The 23431-nt window shown below is 41.7% G+C and overlaps 1 protein-coding gene across 1 annotated transcript in view; it reads right to left on the minus strand.

Annotated features, from left to right (window-relative positions):
* Positions 1-219: 219 nt before the first annotated feature.
* Positions 220-23431, minus strand: part of NOX4 (NADPH oxidase 4) — a 166274-nt gene continuing 143062 nt past the window's right edge. Inside the window, exons 15-18 of the mRNA XM_038415634.2 lie at positions 17463-17571; positions 16598-16666; positions 13992-14092; positions 220-7343 (exon numbers count right to left, since the gene is read on the minus strand). Of these exons, the coding sequence (XP_038271562.1) occupies positions 7223-7343; positions 13992-14092; positions 16598-16666; positions 17463-17571 (400 nt within the window). The 3' untranslated portion in view covers positions 220-7222. The remainder of the gene's footprint in view (positions 7344-13991; positions 14093-16597; positions 16667-17462; positions 17572-23431) is intronic.

The raw sequence follows: 23431 nt of genomic DNA on the forward strand, positions 1-23431 counted from the left end.
CAAACAGGGAGTGGCTGTGAAGCAGTTAAAAAAGCATTGCACTCCGAAAAATAAAATGCAGTAAAGACAAAAGCTGATACGGCCTTTTAAAAATTGTAAATTAGAAATAGCCAGTGGTATTTGTATTTCAAATGTACTACATACTTCTAAGGCATTTAACAAATTATTACAGATTTCCTCTGAGTGCCAGTATTTTTACTCTGATTTTTGCATAGGAAGGGTTTTTCTTTGCAACCATTAGTTCAGAATCATTGCGATAATATATCTGCACCTTATTTGACAATGGGAATGATTCCTATGGGTTCTGGTAAACCAGGGAAAATTTCCCTTCTGCATCGTGGCTGCTCCCTGGCTCTAAATATTTCCTATCTACTCCATTTGAGGAAAATATCCTTCCTCCCTCCCCTCTAGCTAGAGCTTTTTCTTGAAGGATCTTTGGATTAATATATTATGACACCATTTACCCGCAGCTTCAGGATCTTCTCATGGCTTCTCCCCCTGCCCTGGGTCAGAATATTACAAATCACCAGGCAAAAGGGTACATCTAGGGTTGGAGGATAGGAAGATTTTGACAGGAGGCATAGAGGAAGGCACTTATGTTGTGTGTGGGTGATTTTATTGAAATTTGACATGGTCCTGTGCTCAGACTTTCAAGGTCTCTGCTAAAAGCCAGGCTGTCATTTGATTTGTTGCTTTCCGCACCTCCCCCATTATAATGGTATGTATCTAGAGCAGGGGTTTTCAAACTTCATTGTACCAAGACCCCCTTCTGACAACAAAAATTACTACAAGTCCCCAGGAAGGGGGACGGAAGCCTGAGCCCACCTGAGCCCCGCTGCCCTGGGTGGGGGCTCCAAAGCCTGACCCTGAACCCCACCACCCTGGGCAGAGGGACAAAAGCTCAAGGGCTTCCACCCAGGCAGGGGGCCTGTAACCTAAACCTTGGGCCTTGGCCCCGGGCCCCAGCAAGTCTAAGCCAGCCCAGATGTTCAGAAGTGGGCCATAATGTACTTGGCACATTACGTGATGGATTTCTGTGATACTGTAACTGCTCCCCTCAGTGCTACAAGGTAGGTAATGTGATAATACAATAGTGATTAATTATTAATCAACATACATTAATATAAGCACTTGAAGAAATGGCCTTTGTTGCTTTAAACCTTTGGGTATGACAATGCATTGCACATGTTGAGCCACTGAAAGGTGTCGTAGGGCCGACTCTGACCAACTCATGGCACTGAGCACCCCCAGCTTTACTGGAGAATCCTTAAAACTTCCAGGATTTGCTCAGCTCCTTGACAAATCAGGCTCATATTGGGGACCAAAGAGTCTCATCTTAGTGACATGCTCTTACACCAGTGCAACTTCACAGTAGCCCCAATGCACGTTATTACTCTTGATTTCCACCAGCAGAAGAGGAGATTCAGACTTGATATTAAAATTCAGAGCACGGTGGAAACTCTCCAGTTGGAATATATGTACCCATGCAAGATGCACTTCCATTACAGTAAAGGTCAGTTCAGCTTGCAAGCCTGAAATATTTTTATGAGCTTCCAATCTTTACTCTTTTAAAAATATTGCCTCTGTGAAAAAAATGGTAGTAAAATGGGATGTATAATCTACAGAGGAGCAGATCCAGCTTTTTCTTAAATCATGCTGATATGCATATGAAATAACTGCTCAGCTGAGGTAGAAATTAATCCTCATACCAGTTATTTCATTACAAGTAAACCTTGCTTTTTAATAGCTGTGTCTTCTTACTCCTTGCCTGCTACTGGCATCAACTTGTTAGCCTCCTGCAGGCTTCTTCAAACAATGTCTTACTGTTTAAAACCACAGCCCGGTGGGCTGGCTCTCTCTGAATGCAGGGTTTTTAGCTCGGAGAACAAACCTCTTCCTAAACCATTACTCCTGTGATGTATTTTTTAAATGGGAATAGAATTACAGCTTCCCAAGCAGTCAGCCTGTCATGCTCACTATTTACACCTTCCCAGCCAACTCCTAGTCGGCCATTCTCCTCCCATTCACATGCTAGTAGTATTTAAAGCCCTGGAATGAATTCTGTTCTTGTTTGTGCTGGATGTGAATCTAGAGGTATTGCAGTGAAGCCCACGGGTTATGTCAGCATGAGATCAGAACTGGCCTCTGGTGTGGCATGTCTACTAACATGAGACATGAAAATCATCAACATAACATAGGACTGGAAGGGACTTCCCAGGCCATCCAGTCCAGTCCCCTGCTACTGCAGGAAACCCCATCATATAATCCCGTTCATAAATTTATCAACTTCCATCTTAAAGCCAGTTAGGTTTCTTGCCCCAGCTTCTCTTATTGGGAGGCCGTTCCAGAACCTCACTCCTCTGATGGTGAGAAACCTTCTTCTAATTTCCAGCCTGAATGTAATCATGGCTGGTTGACAGCCCTTTGTTCTTATGCCAATGTTGACCTTAGGTGCTTCTCCCTCCCTGAGGTTTACCTCATTGAGCATGAGGGCTGAAACTCAGCCATGCTGCAAAAAGCCCACACGCAAGGATCACTACAAAACGTACGTAGTGGGATTGTGGTGGAGATGGCATGTGCAGCTGCACATCCTGTGTGCTATAGAAGGGGTCTCCATGCTGGCCCCAAATAGGCTGCTGCAAAGGGAGATTTATGGGAAGGCCAAGAAAGGGGCCATAGGACATTGACTATCCAGATCCTACAACCCTAATTCTCCTGTAGAAGAAGCAGCACTTTCTACCAGCACATGGACTGAAATAATGGCCCCAGAGGTGTGGCAGTGCAACTCAGGAATGTGCCTGCAAATGGTGGGAATGGATATCATCCTTTGCCAACCCTACCCAGTCCCCAATTGTCTCCATTCAGGCTCAGTTATGCAATCCTTAGTGCCAAATGGCAAGCACTTACTCACATGAGTAGTCCCAATGACTTTACTGTGACTGCTTGTCAGAGTCAGCACCCGCCAACGTAAATGCTGCACTAGTCTCCTGCACCAAGTCCAACTCCTCAGGGGTTGTTAGAGAGGGCAGAATGTCACACAAGACAGTGGGGGTGGCTTCAATCATGGGATGAGAGGAGTTCGTGCCATTTTCAATGCACAAAAATAAAAGCACTGAAAGATTGGTGACACATAAGGCAGAGAAAGGCACCTCCTGTAAAAACCTTTGTGTAGTATCAAGCAAGAAATGGTACAATACCCAGAGGAATTCTCCCTAACAGTATGGAGTTCCTGATGGCCTGGCTTATATGGCAAGTTTCAAAGCGCAAAGAGACGTTCAGTTATGTAAATCTGGTTGATCTGTAAATGTGGAATTAAGCACTCACTTTCCTGGCATTTATTTTTCTATCTTCTTTGTCTAGGGGTGAAAATGCTGTGTAGTAGAAGGGCACTACACTGTTTTTTTGCCAGTCTGTACACTCAAAAGCACTGCGTGTAGTGCAGCCTCCAGAAGGGTCTATTTGTCAATAACATTTGCTGCTACTGAAGTCAACAAGGCAAGATTTCAGTGTCAAAATCCCCAGCTCTTAATCTTTTTGCTGCTGTAAAAAGCATGCCTCAAGGAAAGCAAAGTAATTCAGGCTTTGAGCCTCTTCAATTCACTCCACAATGTAGAGAGAGTACTCAGACCTGAGCAATTCTGAAAGATCCAGGATTCAGAGCACCACAAAAAATAATAATGCAAATAAAGACAAAAGCAACTTTTGTTGTAGCACTGCCAAAGTGGTTCAAAAACATCAAGTAAGCCTAACAAAACCCCTCTGAGGTAGATGGTATTAATCCCATTTTATAGATGGGCAAACTAAGATACAGGAAGGCAAAGTGATGGCCCCCAAGATCAGAAAAGCCAATGCCTTAAATGGAAGTTGAAGCCAAGGGTTCTAACTATTTATCCCCTGTTCTGTCAACCCTCCCTAGCTATATACTAGTCTTCTAAAATTCATAAGGACAGTACCAGCTCCTCCTATCATTTGGATTAAGAGGAGAGTTCATTATTCTTTTAGTTATAAGGCATCACTTATATTTGAGTTGTGTCAAGCTATACAACCTAGAAAAGTGTTTGCTCTTTGTATGTTAACAGAACAGCTATATACCAGAGAGAAAGCAAGCAACCATAAACATTTTTATAGGTAGTTGCTAGAGAAGCTAAAGCAACAGAATAAAGATCATTATATCTGCACTTGTGGTTAACACAGGGATTCTCAAACTGGGGGTCGGGACCCCTCAGGGGGTTGTGAGGTCATTACATGGGGGGGTCATGAGCTGTCAACCTCCACCCCAAATGCCTCCAGCATTTATAATGGTGTTAAATATATTTAAAAGGGTGTTTAATTTATTAGAGGGTTGCACTCAGAGGCTTGCAATGTGAAAGAGGTCACCAGTAAAAAAGTTTGAGACTCACTGGTTAACAAATAAGAACATAAGAACGGCCATACTGAGTCAGACCAATGGTCTATCTAGCCCAGTATCCTGTTTTCCGACAGTGACCAATGCCAGGTGCCCCAGAGGAAATGAACAGAACAGATAATCATCAAATGATCCATCCTCTGTTACCCATTCCCAACTTCTGGCAAACAGAGACTAGGGACACCATCCCTGCCCATCCTGGCTAACAGTCACTGATGGACCTGTCCTCCATGAACTTATCTAGTTCTTTTTTTGGAACCCTGTTGTTATAGTCTAGGCCTTCACAACGTCCTCTGGTAAAGAGTTCCACAGGCTGACTGTGCATTGTGTGACGAAATACTTCCTTTTGTTTTAAACCTGCTGCCTATTAATTTCATTTGGTGACTCCTAGTTCTTGTGTTATGAGAAGGAGTAAATAACACTTTATTATTTCGTTCTCCACACCAGTCATGATTGTATAGACCTCTATCATATCCCCCCTTAGTCCTTTCTTTTTTAAGCTGAAAAGTCCCAAACTTATTAATCTTTCCTCATATAGAAGCTGTTTCATAGCCCTAATCATTTTAGGTGCCCTTTTCTGAACCTTTTCCAATTCCAATATATCTTTTTTGAGACGGGGTGATGCAGTTATGATATCACTTGTCATAAACTAGCCACAAAACCCCCCCTGTGCATGGCAATATCTCATCGCTGTACAGATTGCTGGCAGCATTGTATTACATTTAATTTTAAGCTAATACAGATGGCAATAGAAATATTCATTATTAATATAAAGGGTCTGATTCTGCAGTTTTACATTGCAGTAACTATCTACAGAAGGTCTGACTAGCTGACCATAATGGTCCCTTCTTGTCTTAAAACTCTATTAATCTACAAATCATTTAGTGAATTAGGCCCAAAAATCAATGAGTGGGATTTAGGCAGCCACTGAACTTCAAAGGGATTTGGGCACCTAACTCCTTTAGGCTCCTTTGCAAATCCCAGCCAACCTGAAAACAACCACTTTCCCCCTTCCATTTACTTCAAACTGAGTAGAGTCAGGGGCTGGTGGCATTTGTTTATCTTTGGCATAGACAAGTGCCAGGAAATTTTCTCCTCACCTCTCTGCCAAGGCCCTTCAGACCAACTATTCCAGTCATGGTGTCTCCTGAGCAGCAGCTGCAAAAGCCGAGACCAACCTCATTTTCACTTGTCACACAGGCAGCAAGCCAATATATGAGCTACTGAAAGAATGCACCCCTCTTATTACAGACATTGATATTAACAGACACCAGTGCAGGGCCACTTCTGCATGCTGAAAATTAAAAAGTCCAGGTGATAAAAAAGGGTGAGTTGAAAGCCATAAACTAAATCAAAGTGCTAACATATGGAAGAGTCACAGTTATGAGTGGCGCTGAGACCCTCCTGCTTCAGGGTATGCCACAAACATTCTAGAGGTGATGCTCTTGAGGTGTGGGTGAAGATTAAGGGCCAGATCCACTCAAAATCAATGACATTCTATTAAAATCAATGGAACTATACTGATCCCCGATTGTGTACGTCTTTAGTGCCCTATTTATCCTCAGAGCAGAACTTGACTATGAGGAAACAGAACTGGGGCATTAAAGAAGAAATAAAAGAGACCAAGGCAATGGGATATGGTAAGTGTTGCTCCTCAGGACCAGTGGGTTCTGATTTCCTCCCACTTATTATGTACAGATTGGGAAATGGACGGTAGGAGAAAGAGCTCATGTTCTGAAGCTCTGGGAAAAGAAAAACAACAACAATCCTGTAGACCTGGCCAAGGCTTCCATTAGCACACCCCAAGTTAAAGGGTCACAGAATTGAGGCTAATTCCTACCATATTATAAATGGTGATGCAAATGACACATCTGCCCCAATTCTCCTCTCAGTTATATCGGTGTAATTCAGCATCAATGCACTCAAGTCAGTTGAGAGGCTGAAGTCAATTTGAGTCACTATGGAGTACGTGAGCTGTAAACTCATCAGCAGAGGCACCTAAAAAGGACAGCTTGAACTCATTCATCCTTGTGTGTGTGTGTGTGTGTGTGTGTGTGTGTGTGTGTGTGCAAAGTGAGTGTGACTTCCAGGGTGACTTGGGGGTATAGCAGAAATATCCTATCTTGCCTTCTCCTGCTAGTTGTTTTTCCTGATCCAATTCCCACTAGGTGCATAAGTCATACGCTTTTTGTGAACTCATTCAGTATCAAACTGGGGTAAGCCCTCCATATATATCCCTACCAGACAGCTATCCAGTATGTAGGTAGGCTAGGGAGAATAAACTTTTATATTTTACATACAGAATCCCAACTTCCAATATTTAAATCATCTAATATTTTTGGCCTGGAGCTTCTCCATTTCAAAGCCATTTCATTTGTGTGCCAGTAAAGAGCACCATCTGTCTTGCAGAGCACTTTTAATTCTGATCAATCTGGTGTTCGTTTAACCAATCCCAATTTTAGAGGACTGAGGTTAGCAAGCTGAAGTGGAGAAATTTCAGATGTTCCATGGATTGTTCTTGAATCAGCTATAAAAGCAACCGTGTGTTTCCGTTTTTTAAATTAATTTACAGACTGATAAATGAATCATCCCCACCATCATAAATATTTTCTGAGATCTTTTGGCTTTGAGCATAAACACTTGATGTGACTTGGTACTCTGCTGTGTCCCTATTTCAGAATTTTAAATAATCATAAATAAGAAAACCTGCTACTCTTTGGTATATTGTATCTGCTTAGTACAAAGCTCTGACTCTTAAGTCTTACAAAAAATAATTGCACTTCTTTCTTCCATAGAGTCCTGTTAGTCCCAAGACTTTCAGCTGAAGGATTCTTTATTGTATTCGAACCTTGTCCCGTAGGAGTTGCTGCTGTTGCTCAATTTGTGGAGTACCTTGGAGATTTCATTTGGTCCACAACAGAAAACGCCAACAGTTTTCCTATTAAGAATGAAAAGTGAATCACCACATGCCAGATAAATTGTGAATCATGTCTAAAGGCACACAGAGCTGGATTCTAATCTCACATGCCACAGAATTACACTAGTGTCATATATTTTAAGGCCAGAAAGGACCATTAGTTCATTTTATCTGACCTCTTGTATATCAGAGGCCATAGAATTTCACCCAGTATTGAATGCAATAACTGGTGTTTGATCAAAGCACATCTTCCAGAAAGGCATCCTGTCTTGATTTGAAGACATCATGAGCTCAAGAATCCACCACTCCCACCGATTAATCACCCTCACTATTACAAATCTGTGTCACTGCAATGACTTCATTAGTGTAACTTTTCATTTATACCACTGTGAGATCACAATCAAGTCTATGATGATTCAATCCTAGCTTTACCTTTTAAAGCTAATTAAAAGGAAGCACTACCAGATCATGCATTATTTCTAGCAGCAGCAGAATGCCTCTATTGCTACAATGTTCTTGATTGAAACATTCAGATTGAAATTCTGCCCTCCCGCTATCACACAATCATAGAAGATTAGGGTTGGAAGAGACCTCAGGAGGTCATCTAGTCCAACCCCCTGCTCAAAGCAGGACCAATCCCCAACTAAATCATCGCAGCCAGGGCTTTGTCAAGCTGGGCCTTAGAAACCTATAAGGATGGAGATTCCACCACCTCCCTAGGTAACCCATTCCAGTGCTTCACCACCCTCCTAGTGAAATAGTGTTTCCTAATATCCAACCTAGACCTCCCGCACTGCAACTTGAGACCATTAGTCCTTGTTCTGTCATCTGCCACCACTGAGAACAGCCTAGCTCCATCCTCTTTGGAACCCCACTTCAGGTAATTGAAGGCTGCTATCAAATCCACCTCCCTCACTCTTCTCTTCTGCAGACTAAATAACCTCAGTTCCCTCAGCTTCTCTTAAGTCATGTGCCCCAGCCCTCTAATAATTTTTGGTGCCCTCCACTGGACTCTCTTCAATTTGTCCACATCCCTTCTGTAGTGGGGGGACCAAAACTGGACGCAATACTGCAGGTGTGGCCTCACCAGTGCCGAATAGAGGGGAATAATCACTTCCCTCAATTTGCTGGGCCTGATGAAATTCCTCCTAGGGAATTTAAGTAACTAGCTGAAGCAATCTCGGAACTGTTAGCAATGATCTTTGAGAACTCATGGAGGGTTGAAGTCCAAGAAGACTGGAGAAGGGAAAACATAGTACACAACTTTAAAAAGGGGAATAGAGTATGTGGGAAATTATATACCAGTCAGCCTAGCTTTGATACTTGGAAAGATACTGCAACAAATTAATACACAATCAATTTGAAAGCACCTGCCAAACCAACCTAATTTCCTTCTTTGACCGAGTTACTGGCCGGGTGGATAAGAGGAAGCAGTAGCTGTGGTATATCTTGATTTTAATAAGGCTTTTGACACAGTCCCACATGATATTCTCTTAAGAAATTAGAGCAATATAGTCTAGATGAAATTACTATAAAGTGGGTGCACCACTAGTTGAAAGACCTCCTCAAAGAGGAATTATCAGTGATTTACTGTCTAACTTAGAGGGCATATCTAGTGGGGTCCTGCAGAGGAGGTCAGTCCTGAGTCCAGTACTATTCAATATTTTCATTAATGATTGGGACAACAGAGAACCGAGTATGCTTATAAAATTTGCAGATGACACCTAGCTGGGAGGGTTGCAAACACTTTGCAGGACAGGAATAGAATTCTAAATGACCTTGACAAATTGGAGAATTTGTCTGAATTCAACAAAGCAAAGTACTTCATGTAGCAAGGAAAAATCAAATGCACAAATGGAAAACAACTGACTAGGTGGTAGTACTGTTGAAAAGGATTTGGGAGTTATAGCAGCTCAGAAATTGAATATAAGTCAACAATTTGATGCAGCTGCGGAAAAGGTTAATATAATTCTGAGGTGTATTAACAGGAGTGTTATATGTAAGACATGGGAGGTAACTGCCCCACTCTATTCAGCTCTGGCGAGGCCTCAGTTGGAGTTCTGCATCCAATTCTGAGCACCACTCTTTAGGAAATATGTAGACAAAGTGGAGAGTGCAGAGGAGAGCACCAACAATGATAAAAGGTTTCCTGCTAACAGTCTTCAAATATGTTAAGGGATCGTCTAAAGAGGAGGGTAATACATTGTTCTCCATGTCCATTGAAGATAGAACAAGAAGTAATGGGCTTCATCTGCAGCAAGGGAGATTTAAGTTAGCCATTAGGGAAAACTTGCTAACTCTAACGGTAGTTAAATTTTGGAATAGGCTTCCAAGGGAGGTTGTGGACATCTCCATCATGGGAGGTTTTTAAGAACAAGTTTGACAAACACCTGTCAGAGGTGGTCTAGGTTTACTCAGTCCTGTCTCAGTGCAGATGACTTCCCAGGGTCCCTTCCAGCCTTACATTTGTATGATTCTATGATTATTTAAAATGAAAAAGAAAAAGCTGAAATGAGCATTTACCAATTTTTAAGAAGCACATGCAGAGATGCGGGTTCTTATTATACATTCATTACTGAAGACTTAGAATGTACAGTTACACCTGTTACCATTTATCCACAATACTAGTGCACACCATAGCAGCGCCAAGGAACCATTTGGCCAGATGATGTGAATATTAACGGTAATCCGTGTTCTATGTTAGGAATTCATTATTCAAAAGGCACACGATTGTTAATGTAGTTGGATCAAATCCAGATCCCAGAGTCCTTACTCAATTCTTATGCAGAGTAAACTCCGACTGAAGTCAATGGCAGTTTTGTTCTAGGAGTCTCAGTTTCAGCATCCAAAACCTGAGGCACCCAAAATCAGTGGCCACTTTTGAAAATTAAGGCCTATGTATATTGCAGAGAATGACAGTGGCAGCTTACTGGTACATATACTCTATTTTAGTGTGCAGTTAAGTTCACGTCACAATTAACTGCATTGTCCCCTAAATTGCACTGAAGAAAGTCTGCACTGCTAGACAGAAAAAAAAAGTATACTCTAAGGGTACTGACAAATTTCTGGAAATATGTGCCTTTGAAAGAAGCAAATGTATCATATAAAGTCCACACTTTCAAACTTAGGTATCTAAAGTTAGCCAGTTAAATCCATAATTAGGCCACCTGAATAACAGATGGACACTGACTTTACACAACGAAGGGAAGCGAACATTAGCATTGCAAAAGTCAGGAAATGTCACCCCAAAAGTTGTATGTGCAGCCAAAACAATGGCCGTGTCCCGATGTATTACAATACCATTTTTAATTATATGATCCCACATGGTTTACGATCTTTCCATACACATTCAGTACCCCCCCACCCTCCCGCACTGTTGTGTATTTACACTGAATTCCATTGTCGTAATGGTCCAGTGTTGCACTATTGACAAGGGGAGAAAAATAAGTGGCCTGATTTTCGGATGCATTGAGCAAATTTTTGACCGTTGACTTCAACAGGATCTGTTGGTGTTGAAAACTTTTGAAAACCAGATAGTTTGTGCTTTTGTGGATGAGGAGAAGGGCAAGTAAGCCTTGAATCAGAATTTTTAATCTTATTGTGTATTTAATTGAAAGCCTTAATGTTATTAAATATTTGTATCCATTAGTTTAATTAAGTACAGTGAGGTACTTAATTAAACTCACTCTAGGTATTTACATAACCGTAATCACCATAGTATCTGGCCCCTCACAATCACTAACAGATTTTTATCCAGACAGCACTTCCATGAGTAGGAAGCATTTTACAACAGGGAACTGAGTCAAAGAGAGGTTAAGTGACTTGCCCAAGGTCACACAGGAAGTCTGTGGCTGAGTCAGAAATTGAATCCAGGGCTCTCAAGTCCCAGTCAAATCAATGCCCTATCCACCAGACCACCCCTAACAATAATACTTAGCACTGCTATAGCACTTTATACTTTCAAAGTATTATGCAAATACTAATTCATCAATCCATACAACACCCCTGTGAGGCAAGTAGGCATGTGAGCATTATTATTTCCATTTTACACATGGAATCACTGAGAGAGAGATGAGGTGACTGGCAATACAATAAGAGCCAGAGCTAGGACTTGGGATTTTCTGATTCCAAACCATGCGTTACATTCCTTATAGATGATTCTCTTTTCTAGCATAGAGAAAATGTGCCTTATCTTTCCCCACCTTCTTTCCCCACATGTTTTAATTTCTTCGGTCTAGCTCATTCTCAGCTTTATGTAAGAAGCATATTGCCATTTGGACCCAGCAAAATTTAAAAGCTATGATAATATCTCAGAAGTATATAGCGCATTTTTATCCTGAAGATAAAAGAATAAAAAAAGGGTACAACCCTTTCCCCAAATAGTTTGCACGAAAATCCTGAAAACTGGACGCATAACGTACGCTCCGAACTGTCCCAATGCAAATACTGTAGATGTGGTATAAAATATCAACAGTAGATGGTGCACTTTTGCTCCTCTTAGTTGAACTGAAAGAATCTGAACCTGATGCTGGATTGAATTAATCTGTTAACTGTTCAGAGAACTATTACATTCTAGCAGACCTCATACTCTTAGACATGAGCTTCCCTGTCTGGGAGTCATGCAACCAAAACCAATGGTATGGCTGAACTGATCCCTAGTTGCATGTTTGTTTATGTAGGGCTTTTAGTAACCATAGCCAGAGTCATAGAATCACAGGAATGGAAGGGAGCTCAATGGGTCATCTGCACTTGGACAGGACTAAATATTATCTAGAACATCCCTGACTGGTGTTTGTCTAACCTGTTCTTTTTTACTAGAAATGTAAAATAAAAACTGGGAAATACTTTGGATGTCACCAAATAAAGACTGCAAACCAACCATGTGTGTGTCTGCAAACACATCCAGAATCCTGAATGCCAATGCTAGACTTGTTTGGCTAAAAGAGGAACTGTTTGTCTTGCCCTTATTTAGTGGTGTGCATATTGCACCAGGGCCATTCAGAGGGAGTTACTGACAAATGGGAAGAAGTAGGAGAAGACGCAAAAGGTCAGTGAGCTGAAAAATTGAATTATGGTGAAAGGTTAAAGTCCCGATCTTGCACCTGTTAAGTTCTATGAAAGTTAATGGGACGCCTTATCTACACAGCGCACGTAACTAAAGCGTCTGCAGGATGGTGTCCTTACTGAGCTAGTCTATAGCCTCAGCAAAAGGGTGATATGGGCTGAGGAAGGACATAATAAGAGTCTACAAATAATGTAAAAGGTGTTCACAGTCAAGGATGCAGAAGCATTACAGAGGTTGTATAAGACATTTTGCTTAGAAATCAGGATGATGGGCATCTTAGAGATACAAAGATGTAAGGGAAAGTGGTACTTGAGGATCTAACCAGGAGGGATGAGATGAAATGTAGAAAGGAAAAATCATGAAAAACATCTTGAAAGCGATGTGCATTTGGGTGTGCAAGAGTCTCCCAGGAGAAATGATGGAAGCTCCCATTATTTTGGTCTTTTAAAAAATAGAATGGACAAAAGATTAAGAAAGAAATAAGAATGACACTTAAAGAGTTAACATTCCCCAAACTGTGCAGGAGGCTGTGATTACAGGACCAACCTAGCAGCAGATCCACCTCTCACACTCTCCCAGTCTCCTTTGCCATGCCCCTATCTCTCCCCACCATAAAAAGCAGGACTGCCCAGAGCTAAGCCCCTGCACAGCTGTTCTCCATGTTGCACAGGAAGTACACACCTCTACCTAGGCCCCAGTTCCTGCCTTTCCTCCTGCACATCACCGAGTGGCAGTATTCATATATATTGGTTTGCATTACAGTAACTCCCTAACAGGGAGCATGGCTCCATTGTGCTAGGCAATTTGCTTCTTTGGGGGAATAGCAAGACTAGTACCACAGTGTATAGATTAGATCTTAAGTCCTAACTCTAAGAGATATCACATACCAAGTGCTCACAGTGAGATCAAATAAGATTTGCTGGGGCCCAGTCCTTCTCAGGATCTAATCCTCAGTAACCACAGCATCAAAGAGACTGGTTTAACAACTGGGTTAAATTAAATCCAGAAGAGGTGAGTCAATACTTTGGTGTGTGTCTCATTTATTCTACATCTGACTTGTCTAGACTGTAAGCTCTTCCTCGTACAGTACTGATTACAGAGTCAGCTCTTAACAAACAATAAATAGCACATGTAGCCCTCAAAGAAAATAGATCTTCTGAATAAAGACATAACACAGTAGAATACAGCCAGAATACAGCATTTCTATTATTCAAGCAGTAAATCATAAAAGTCACTGCAGAAAGCACCAATTATATCTTTCAATATAAAACTGGCATATGTTGCAAAATACTGATTATAGCAAAGGATTAAAACATGTACAATCTCTGAGTAGCAACACAGAAATATGATTTTTATTTCTTGGGCCACTGAACAGTTTAGTTGCAGGAGAAAATGAATGGCTTTGATTGCTCAAAGTGAAAGATTTTTTTTTTTACAGTCCATCTCTCAGCTGCAACACATTCGATAATATCAACATCAGCAGCTTGAATGTTACATGATAAGATAAACCCTGAAGTCATTTCCATACAAATATAGCTATTTATTAAACATACACAATCCCCATCTCTCAAACTCTGGCAAAACCTATCAAGATTGGTACTTACTGTCTGTTACACTTGGCTATTTCATCAAAAAGGAGTTTCCAACGAGGTCGTCCAATCAAAAGCCTTGAATTCAGGACCTGGTATTTTTCACCAATTATCTTCTGTGAGAAACAATAAATTCAGTTGCTGTGTGTTTGTAAATTGTTACACATCACTCAGAGCTTGTATACTGGTCTGGTAAATGCCCTGGCTGATTTACCAAATAGTTGAAATGTAAAAACTGAACTAAGTATCAAACCATGTGACTTAAATTGCAGCCATTTCTATGTATCAATACCTCAGCTCCTTGCCTTTTGAATAACCATCTTCAGGCTTGTGTGCTGTTTCTTATATAGCTGGTTATTAGTCTCCACATTATTTTTAAACCAATTTGTCAATTCATACATAGAGCAATAGTTATATTCTCATTACTCACTCCCTAGTTTGCCTTCACTGCTACCCTTAAAGGGACACTATCCATATAGAAAAATCACATTTCTATCTGAAGTATTTTTACCTACTATTGGTACAGGTAACACCTAAGCTAACTGGGGCTGAAAAAGTGAGAAGGGAAACCTTTAGAGGATGGTTTACCAGTTGCTTAGAACAGCCTCAGCAGCATCAAGCACCAAAGCTGCATCCTTGGAGTGAGCACAGGATTCTTCTAGCAATTCTAACAAACTAAAATCCCAGCGGCCTCTCTTTATGAAGCCAAACCTGTTTCAACTGCATTGTATTACCGTTCCTTGTTTGACTGTCCTAATATAATGTAACATGGCTGGAGAAGAATTATATCTGATTTGATTTTCTGCGTTCACCCCATAATCGAATGATCTAAACCATTTATTATACTAATACAAAAGTACATTCTAAGCTTGAATCGTTTTACATGTTTTTTTTTTTTTTTAACATGGCTGAAAGCAATTTCTGGAAATAAAAATGGGTTTGATTCTCTGGTTCCTGCATCTCGGGTCACTCATTTACACCAGTGCAGAGTGAGTAAAACGTGACACTATTCTGGTTTGGTAGCATTTTACACTCACTTTGGATTGGTGTCAACGACAGCACAAGTGCAGGGCAATGGAGACTTGCTTCCAGTGCTCCCTTGAACTATCTGGAGTAACTGTTCAAATCTGGATTTATGCTAGTGTAACTGAAGACAAAATTTAGCCCTCACTATACACTTCTATACTTGATGCCACTTTTTCTACCAAACAGTCATAAAAAAGAAAAGGAGTTCTAATACAAATTCAATTGCTACTGGACACATAGTTTAAGAGTAAATATTCTAAACTTCATTTCAGTGATATTCAGGTTTATTCTCCACCCCCCACTGTTCCTCAGACGTTCTTGTCAACTGCTGGAAATGGCCCACCTTGATTATCGCTACAAAAGGTTTTCTTCCTCCTCCTTCCCCCCCACTCTCCTGCTGGTAATAGCTCACCTTAAGTGATCACTCTGGTTACAGTGTGTATAGTAACACCCATTGTTTCATGTTCTCTATGTATATAAATCTCCCCACTGTATTTTCCACTGAATGCATCCGATGAAGTGAGCTGTAGCTCACGAAAGCTTATGCTCAAATAAATCTGTTAGTCTCTAAGGTGCCACAAGTACTCCTTTTCTTTTAGTGATATTCAGCTTCATCTTGGATGTTCTGCCTTGAACCTGGTCATTTCTTACCTGATAATTAATAATATATTGGATTATCTCCATGCCAGCAGAGACATCCCATCCAGATATTTGGAATTAGCATTGAATATTTGGAAGATTGTTCAGAATTGTTGCTAGCAGATTATTTAGCTGAAGCCCAGCAGCAAGCCCTTTATATTGGGGTAGTTCTCATCAGAACTATACATTTTATCTTGTCTTCATCTGCTAGAAAGGAGAGCTAAACCCAATGGACCTGATTCTTGACTGCCTTTCACCTTTTGTAATAATTTAAGGGTTGATCCTATGCCAATCAAAGTTAACGGCAAAGCTGACATTCATTTAGAGTGTGAAGAAGCGGGTCCTTACATTTGTGCTACATCAGTGAAAAGTGGATGTAAAACGCTAACACCCAGGTCACCGCATCCCATGTATAAATGGCTACACAAGGTTCCAGCTAGTGGGGAATAAATCCAACTCTCTAAACTGGCATGCTGTGAACAGTTCAGTACATTTTCTGGCTGCATACTTTTAAAAGTTTAACTTCTTCAAACATTCGAGACAAAAACAAAACAAAAAGAAACTAATCGGGATTTTTAAAAATAGTCAGTTTCTCACAACGTGTTTGCTTTCAAAAGTTTGGGGCTAAAATTATTCCAGCCTGATTCTCAGCCCAGGAATGATGCAAGTTTCCCACAAAGCCCTGCCAACTGTCTAGTCTGTGGCCGGGCCTGGAAGGACCTCTTTCCTAGAGGAGGGAGATATGGATCTCTGCCCACTGATAATCAACTGAATGCTACCAGACTTTTCTTCTAGTATTCTGGGGCTGGACTTGTGATGCAGTCTTACTGAGAGAATTAGCTTTTATTCCCTGCTTAAATCATCTGCAATCATTCCATGTCATGCTTAACTGGCAGTTTGTGTTGTCTACCATCATCAGATCTACTTAGGTTTACAAACAGCATTTAGCCACATACCTGTATCCCATCTGTTTGACTGAGGTACAGCTGGATGTTTATGTAGTCTGGGCGGTTTTCCTGCCAAAGCTGGGAAGATCAGAAAAACATCAAGTGAACTAATACGCCTCTTCTTATATAAGAATGCAGTTGCTCTTGTTCAGTACCCTGATTAAGCTTGATCTTCACAGCAGATACAATGGACACTTTAATGAAAATGACACATTTACATATCTTTCTTTTACCCAGAAGCTTCTTTACATCGCAGGATATGTGAACAAATTCTTCTAAAAAGACTTTAAAATAGTTTTAAAATCCACCTGATCTCTGTTTTTACAATTAGAGTTGACTTCCAATTCCCATAAACTCACCCACCCACCTCCTTCAGTCCGCTCACCAGATGAGTAGGGGTTTCACTTTTCTTCAAAGGAAAGGATGCACCCAGACTCCTTAGATGCATGTTCTTTTCCCTTCTAGCAAACTTCTTGACCATGCAAGGAGACTGTGCATCCCTGAAGAAAGGTCACATAACCCAGATTTCAGGGCCTGTCCCAATATCCTTGCCTGTTTTAGAAAAAACAGTGAGTAAAATCCTGGCTCCACTGAAGGAAATGGCAAAACTTCCATTGACTTCGGTGGGGGGCAGGATTTCATCCCTGTTTGGTCCCACATGACACTTTGAACCTGTCCTTCCATGTACATCAACAACAAATTTCATCTGCCATTTTGCTGCACAACCACATAACTTACTTTGGTCCCTCTGAAATCCCAGCCTTCTCTAGTCATGTTTAATGGAAACACTTTTGTTACTAATCTAAATATTCAAACAGATGTGTTTATTGTCAGTAACCCTTTAAAACCAGCCCTGTGTAATCGTCCCCTTTACCTTGTTATACAGCATACACAGCAAATCTGCAAACCAGCGAAAAGACTGGATTTCCCTGCACACCCAAATAAAGTAAAGTCTTCTGAGCTTGTAGCATTGCCAGTTATCACTATAAAATGAAAATGATATGTTTGGGGAATTAATTAACGCTAATTAAGATGCTTTATATTAATTGTGCAAATGTTAATTTCCATTTCCATTAAGTGACGTTAGTTTTCCCCCCATCACAATGAAATGCCCAAATCAGTCTAAAATGATGGACTTAAATACTGAACTCATAACACAGAACAACATGCTTTACAGATACTGTCTTTATAGCCAAACAGTATATACTGCACACTGACTGCATATATGACATAAGGTAAGAATGTTGATTCATACATCATAACCAAGATGAAAGTTATCTAAAAGCAAAGCTGCCTCTGCATTTCAAATACATAGTGTGGATTCTTTATTGCAATTATTATGAAGAGTTCACAAACTCAGTTCTTCCCAGAGGAGGTGATGCTGATGAATGCAAACTTCACAGAATGCAACTCCAAAGCAAAGTTAGGGGCAAATTCTGCATTCAGGTGCATGCAAGCATCAGATTATTTCTATTATTACTTCATATTTATATTGTGGTAGTGCACAGAGGCCTAAACAAGGTCAGAGCCCATTGTGCTGGGCAAAGGTATAGTTCCCAAAGAGCTTCAACAGATAAAGCATGTTCATGGACAACATTTGGCACTTAGTTTAGAGAACATGACACTTGTGCCAGGTTTCCTAATGGCGATGGAGACAAAACATGATTTTAGTAAAAGAGGGATGATCACAATGAACCGGGCTAGAAAATAAACATGAAAAAAAATATACTGAATAATAGATTTTTTTAAAAAGTCTGCATGATTTTTTCTCAGATCAGCCATGGCTGGTTTTATGTTATTGTTACTTATCTGTAATTTAGCCATTTAGCAAAAAGAAAAGGAGTACTTGTGGCACCTTAGAGACTAACAAATTTATTAGAGCATAAGCTTTCGTGAGCTACAGCTCACTTCATCGGATGCATTTGGTGGAAAAAACAGAGGAGAGATTTATATACACACACACAGAGAACATGAAACAATGGGTTTATCATACACACTGTAAGGAGAGTGATCACTTAAGATAAGCCATCACCAGCAGCAGGGGGGAGAAAGGAGGAAAACCTTCCATGGTGACAAGCAGGTAGGCTAATTCCAGCAGTTAACAAGAATATCAGAGGAACAGTGGGGGGTGGGGTGGGAGGGAGAAATACCATGGGGAAATAGTTTTACTTTGTGTAATGACTCATCCATTCCCAGTCTCTATTCAAGCCTAAGTTAATTGTATCCAGTTTGCAAATTAATTCCAATTCAGCAGTCTCTCGTTGGAGTCTGTTTTTGAAGCTTTTTTGTTGAAGTATAGCCACTCTTAGGTCTGTGATTGAGTGACCAGAGAGATTGAAGTGTTCTCCAACTGGTTTTTGAATGTTATAATTCTTGACGTCTGATTTGTGTCCATTCATTCTTTTACGTAGAGACTGTCCAGTTTGGCCAATGTACATGGCAGAGGGGCATTGCTGGCACATGATGGCATATATCACATTGGTAGATGCGCAGGTGAACGAGCCTCTGATAGTGTGGCTGATGTGATTAGGCCCTATGATGGTATCCCCTGAATAGATATGTGGACAGAGTTGGCAACGGGCTTTGTTGCAAGGATAGGTTCCTGGGTTAGTGGTTCTGTTGTGTGGTGTGTGGTTGCTGGTGAGTATTTGCTTCAGATTGGGGGGCTGTCTCTCCTCTGTTTTTTCCACCAAATGCATCCGATGAAGTGAGCTGTAGCTCACGAAAGCTTATGCTCTAATAAATTTGTTAGTCTCTAAGGTGCCACAAGTACTCCTTTTCTTTTTGCGAATACAGACTAACACGGCTGCTACTCTGAAACCTGTGATTATGCAAGGCACTGAATTTAGCCGTATAGAGTGGAAATCTGTCAACTTCATGAAAAAACTCGCACAGATACAGACAGACATCATCTTCCTCTCCAAATGCAAACAGATGGACATCATACCGAAAGGACTGAAGGTAAAAAATCCATTACAATCTACATACCACACAGACTATGCTGACAGCTTGTGCCACACTCTCTCAAGGAAACTGCGGAACCACCTGATCAACATCCTCTACAGCAAACAGGGAAAGATTAAGAATGAGCTCTCAAAACTGGATACTCTCATAAAGAACCAACCTTCCACACAAACTTCCTCGTGGCTGGACTTTACAAAAACTAGACAAGCCATTTACAAAACACACTTTGATTCTCTACAAAAGAAAAGGACACTAAGCTATCTAAACTACTATATGCCACAAGGGGCCACAACAATGGTTCCCGTAACCCACCCAGCAATATTGTTAATCTATCCAACTATACTCTTAGCCCAGCGGAAGAATCTGTCCTATCTCGGGGCCTCTCCTTTTGCCCCTCCACCCCCACGAACATGATACAGTTCTGTGCTGACCTAGAATCCTATTTTCGACGTCTCAGACTCAAGGAATATTTCCAACACACCTCTGACCAACATATTAACCCACAGAGACCTTCCTGCCAACACTACAAAAAGAAGGATTCTAGGTGGACTCCTCCTGAAGGTCGAAACAGCAGCCTGGATTTCTACATAGACTGCTTCCGCCGACGTGCACGAGCTGAAATTGTGGAAAAGCAGCATCGCTTACCCCATAACCTCAGCCATGCAGAACACAGTGCCATCCACAGCCTCAGAAACAACTCTGACATCATAATCAAAAAGGCTGACAAAGGAGGTGCTGTCGTCATCATGAATAGGTCGGAGTATGAACAAGAGGCTACTAGGCAGCTCTCCAACACCACTTTCTACAAGCCATTACCCTCTGATCCCACTGAGAGTTACCAAAAGAAACTACAGCATTTGCTCAAGAAACTCCCTGAAAAAGCACAAGAACAAATCCGCACAGACACACCCCTGGAGCCAGGACCTGGGGTATTCTATCTGCTACCCAAGATCCATAAACCTGGAAATCCTGGACGCCCCATCATCTCAGGCATTGGCACCCTGACAGCAGGATTGTCTGGCTATGTAGACTCCCTCCTCAGGCCCTTCGTTACCAGCACTCCCAGCTATCTTCGAGACACCACCGATTTCCTGAGGAAACTACAGTCCATTGGTGATCTTCCTAAAAACACCATCCTAGCCACTATGGATGTAGAAGCCCTCTACACCAACATTCCACACAAAGATGGACTACAAGCCGTCAGGAACAGTATCCCCGATACTGTCACGGCTAACCTGGTGGCAGAACTTTGTGACTTTGTCCTGACCCATAACTATTTCACATTTGGTGACAATGTATACCTTCAAATCAGCGGCACTGCGATGGGTACCCGCATGGCCCCACAGTATGCCAACATTTTTATGGCTGACTTAGAACAACGCTTCCTCAGCTCTCGTTCCCTAATGCCCCTACTCTACTTGCGCTACATTGATGACATCTTCATCATCTGGACCCATGGAAAAGAAGCTCTTGAGGAATTCCACCATGATTTCAACAATTTCCATCCCACCATCAACCTCAGCCTGGACCAGTCCACACAAGAGATCCACTTCCTGGACACTACGGTGCTAATAAGCGATGGTCACATAAACACCACCCTATATCGGAAACCTACTGACCGCTATTCCTACCTACATGCCTCTAGCTTTCATCCAGATCATACCACTCGATCCATTGTCTACAGCCAAGCGCTACGATATAACCGCATTTGCTCCAACCCCTCAGACAGAGACAAACACCTACAAGATCTCTATCATGCATTCCTACAACTACAGTACCCACCTGCTGAAGTGAAGAAACAGATTGACAGAGCCAGAAGAGTACCCAGAAGTCACCTACTACAGGACAGGCCCAACAAAGAAAACAACAGAACGCCACTAGCCATCACCTTCAGCCCCCAACTAAAACCCCTCCAACGCATCATCAAGGATCTACAACCTATCCTGAAGGACGAGCCATCGCTCTCTCAGATCTTGGGAGACAGACCAGTCCTTGCTTACAGACAGCCCCCCAATCTGAAGCAAATACTCACCAGCAACCACACACCACACAACAGAACCACTAACCCAGGAACCTATCCTTGCAACAAAGCCCGTTGCCAACTCTGTCCACATATCTATTCAGGGGATACCATCATAGGGCCTAATCACATCAGCCACACTATCAGAGGCTCGTTCACCTGCGCATCTACCAATGTGATATATGCCATCATGTGCCAGCAATGCCCCTCTGCCATGTACATTGGCCAAACTGGACAGTCTCTACGTAAAAGAATGAATGGACACAAATCAGACGTCAAGAATTATAACATTCAAAAACCAGTTGGAGAACACTTCAATCTCTCTGGTCACTCAATCACAGACCTAAGAGTGGCTATACTTCAACAAAAAAGCTTCAAAAACAGACTCCAACGAGAGACTGCTGAATTGGAATTAATTTGCAAACTGGATACAATTAACTTAGGCTTGAATAGAGACTGGGAATGGATGAGTCATTACACAAAGTAAAACTATTTCCCCATGGTATTTCTCCCTCCCACCCCACCCCCCACTGTTCCTCTGATATTCTTGTTAACTGCTGGAATTAGCCTACCTGCTTGTCACCATGGAAGGTTTTCCTCCTTTCTCCCCCCTGCTGCTGGTGATGGCTTATCTTAAGTGATCACTCTCCTTACAGTGTGTATGATAAACCCATTGTTTCATGTTCTCTGTGTGTGTGTATATAAATCTCTCCTCTGTTTTTTCCACCAAATGCATCCGATGAAGTGAGCTGTAGCTCACGAAAGCTTATGCTCTAATAAATTTGTTAGTCTCTAAGGTGCCACAAGTACTCCTTTTCTTTTTGCGAATACAGACTAACACGGCTGCTACTCTGAAACCTGTTAGCCATTTAGGGGACACAATCCTTCCCCTTAAAACTATCTGAGTGTCTGTTGTGGGGACAGTTTCACCATGTGCTTGATTGGTTGTTTGAAAAGTGTGAATTGGGAGTGCTTTGTTCCAGTTAAGCCTTGAGTGGGCCTGACTGTAATTAAAAGCCAGTCAGCTGCAAACCAGCTGAGCAGCGAACAGCAGAGAGGCTAACAGAGGGAGTTTGCCTGGGAAGAGCCCACTGAGGCTTACATCTTGCCAGCTTCTCCGAGTAGTTACCACAACTCCTGAAAAAAGAAAAGGAGTACTTGTGGCACCTTAGAGACTAACAAACTCACGAAAGCTTATGCTCAAATAAATTTGTTAGTCTCTAAGGTGCCACAAGTACTCCTTTTCTTTTTGCGAATACAGACTAACATGGCTGCTACTCTGAAACCTACAACTCCTGAGGAAGCTCGTAGAAGGAAGGTAATATGGTTTGGGAGTATTCAGCTGTTGTGACCTGCACTGGATGTGTCATGTTTGTCTTTCTTCCATAGGACAGAAGCGACTTTGTCTGTACAAAGTCTTCATATTGGAAGAGAAGGTTCCAGGTCTGGAGCAACTGGTATTGACCCTGAATTGCATAAGAAAAACTGAAGATTTCCTGGACAGACGTCAGGATATGCTTCTACGGACACAACGTTCTGAAGATTCAGAGCAGGCTGCACTGCGGGGACAGGAGGATGGTGAAGAAATTTGGCAGCATGTGACCTCCAGAAGAAAAAAGGGGAGCGTCCATATACCAGCAATGCAGATACAGGTAAGTAGCCGTTTTCATGTTCTCTCCACAGGTATTAATGCGGAGAGTGGATTAGATGATACATCTGAGGGAAGGGAACAGAAGGAGACTCCGCCGATTGGAAGGCATGAGATGCACTGTCCTAGGGATGGGGGTTCCACGACCACCGCTCCCAAGAGAAGGAAGCGGGTGGTGGTGGTCGGGGACTCTCTCCTCCGGGGGACTGAG

The sequence above is a fragment of the Dermochelys coriacea genome, chromosome 1 (genome assembly GCF_009764565.3).
Source record: "Dermochelys coriacea isolate rDerCor1 chromosome 1, rDerCor1.pri.v4, whole genome shotgun sequence".
Classification (NCBI taxonomy): Eukaryota; Metazoa; Chordata; order Testudines; family Dermochelyidae; genus Dermochelys; species Dermochelys coriacea.